The sequence below is a fragment of the Empidonax traillii genome, unplaced genomic scaffold (assembly GCF_003031625.1).
Source record: "Empidonax traillii isolate 1590-97213 ecotype Southwest subspecies unplaced genomic scaffold, ASM303162v1 scaffold69:size3087049, whole genome shotgun sequence".
NCBI classification, from domain to species: domain Eukaryota; kingdom Metazoa; phylum Chordata; class Aves; order Passeriformes; family Tyrannidae; genus Empidonax; species Empidonax traillii.
This window is the reverse complement of record NW_020955262.1, coordinates 1641772-1644240: the sequence shown is the minus strand read 5'-3', so window position 1 is coordinate 1644240 and position 2469 is coordinate 1641772. Positions and strand designations below refer to the sequence as shown.

The 2469-nt window shown below is 33.8% G+C and overlaps 1 protein-coding gene across 1 annotated transcript in view; it reads left to right on the top strand.

The window, feature by feature from the left end:
• Positions 1-2469, top strand: part of DDX59 (DEAD-box helicase 59) — a 9203-nt gene that overhangs the window by 3686 nt on the left and 3048 nt on the right. Inside the window, exons 5-8 of the mRNA XM_027880368.1 lie at positions 75-79; positions 972-1139; positions 1704-1793; positions 2130-2381. Coding sequence (XP_027736169.1) covers positions 75-79; positions 972-1139; positions 1704-1793; positions 2130-2381 — 515 coding nt within the window. The remainder of the gene's footprint in view (positions 1-74; positions 80-971; positions 1140-1703; positions 1794-2129; positions 2382-2469) is intronic.

The following is a 2469-nucleotide window of genomic DNA, read 5'->3' as shown; positions in this document are numbered from 1 at the left end:
TGAATGTTTTCCCACTTTGGTCAGGAGATACAGCAACTATTAATATTACCAAGTGTACAGTTCTTTCTTTTTAGGGAAGGTAATTAAATTCTGTGGTATACTTCCTAAATGACTTAAAGTAAAAAGTGAAAATAATTCCATCCCTCTGCAAGAAGTTGTTTCTCTATCTTGATATGTCAGAAGGCTGAAAGAGATTTGTTGGCATTTGCATAATTTCGCAGAGTAATTTCTCTTGGAATATGCTTGGTTGACCATCAAATAACTACAGGACTTTGGAGTAATATAATTTCTGAAATCTTCTAGTTACACAGTCAGCCCTTTGATTCTGTGGGGAAAAAGCAATTAAGAAAGTTTTTGCTTCATAGGGACATGAATGCATGACAAGAAGTAATGGCAAATAGTGTTGAGTCCCTTGTGTGGGGCTCAGTATTGCTTTTTCTTTGGTGGTTTTATTTATAATAATAAATTTGAGCATTCTGGACCTGATTCTAGTTAGTGTTTCATATTGTTTAGATAACCTTTACAGATATATAAATATATATATATATACACTGACAAACTAGTGCATAAATTGTTTCAAATGAAGAGAATTATTTAAGTAACTCTATCAATCTCTAAAATACTCTAGTATTAGTTTTAAGAATAAAAGCATTATGTAAGAAGAGGTATATTACATTCCAGTACTTTCTCTGTCTGATTATCATTAAAGTCTGCAAGACAGTTGTGTGTTTATAATGACATGCACAAATTTGGAGTGTCAATGAATAATACTTCTGTACATGATCTTTCCCGTTCTTCATCTTCAGGGCACTGCACAACTTAATTTATACATCAAGAAGTAATTTTATTTTGTTGCTTAAAATAATTTTTGTTTTTAATGTAAAAAATTCTGTTGGGAAATTTAATTTTGAAAGCTTTTTTTCTAAATAATGGAGCACTCCCATGTTGATTCAATTTCTCCCCCCTTTTAGACAGAAACCACATCTGCCCTTATTTTGGCACCAACAAGGGAGCTGGCGATTCAGATAGAGAGACAAGCTAAGGAGCTGATGGCTGGTTTACCAAACATGAGAACAGTTCTCCTGGTGGGAGGTTTGCCACTGCCTCCACAGCTTCACCGGCTCAAGCAAAGTGTGAAGGTGAGGACTTGGAGTGGGGAGTTAGATATTCATGACATTCACCCAAAAGAAGAATGTTACTGTTGACATGGATGAGCACTCAAGAATGGGTTTTTCTAAGTCTAAGCTACTCAAATGTTTGTTATCTTTTGAAAATTTTACAGTAATACAATTTTTTAAAAGCATTTTGACTTCTAACTGAACATATTTTTTTGTTTGTTTATTTGTTTTAAAAGGTTTCACAGGTGATATTGCTGCTTTCAAAGACTGAAATATACCATTTTATTAGACAGGGAGTTGTAATTTACAGCAAAAAATAGTCTGTTTTTCATGCAGATTATACTGCTTATAATTTAGACATGTCCATTGGGAGTTCTGAAAGGTCTATTTCCTTTTGAGCCTCTATAGTTTATTAAGTTATTTTTAAAGTTTTAAGACTTATTTGAATGCAAGTAATTTCACGGATTATAGCCCTTGTTATATCTACGCTGTAACTGGATAGTTTTTCTAGGAAAGTCATCTGTTGTTTTGTGGAATTTCTAACTCCTGGGTTATTTTTTGTTTTGTTTTGGGTTTTTTTTATAGGTTATAATAGCAATGCCTGGAAGACTTCTTGAGATTTTAAAGCAGAGTTCTGTTCAACTGCATGGCATAAAAATTGTAGTGGCGGATGAAGTAAGTTTTTATTTATCAGAGCTGTATTTCCTTGAAGAGCCAGTGTGAGTGGCTGGTCTAACTGATTAAACATGCAGTGTGTTTGTTATAAAGAGGGAATTTTATTTATTTTAATACAATTTGAAATGTGTTTGAACAACTCCTATTGTTCATAAAAGACTTAGATACCTGACAGGGTGATACTGTTAGACCAGTGTGAACCATTTGTTTTTAATTTTCTCACCTTCGGACTGTAAATACTCCTTTATCATACACATTATGGTTCTTCTGTCAATTCAAGTTCAGGGTCCTGCTCTTCATGGAAAAATCTGATAAAAATGAATATTTTTCACTTAGGTGGATACCATGTTAAAAATGGGTTTCCAGCAGCAAGTGCTGGATATTTTGGAAGACATCTCTCACGATCATCAAACCATACTGGTGTCAGCCACGATTCCAGTGGGCATTGAACACTTGGCAAATCAGCTTCTGCACAATTTTGTAAGAATAACAATTGGAGAAAAGAATCTGCCGTGTTCCAATGTTCGCCAAATTATCCTGTGGGTAGAAGAACCATCTAAAAAGAAAAAGCTGTTTGAAATACTAAATGTAAGTCTAATGTTTTTCTCATAAGAACAGTTTATAAAAATACTCGTGTCTTTACACATCTCTGTCAGGTTCTCTTCTTCAGTTCTAA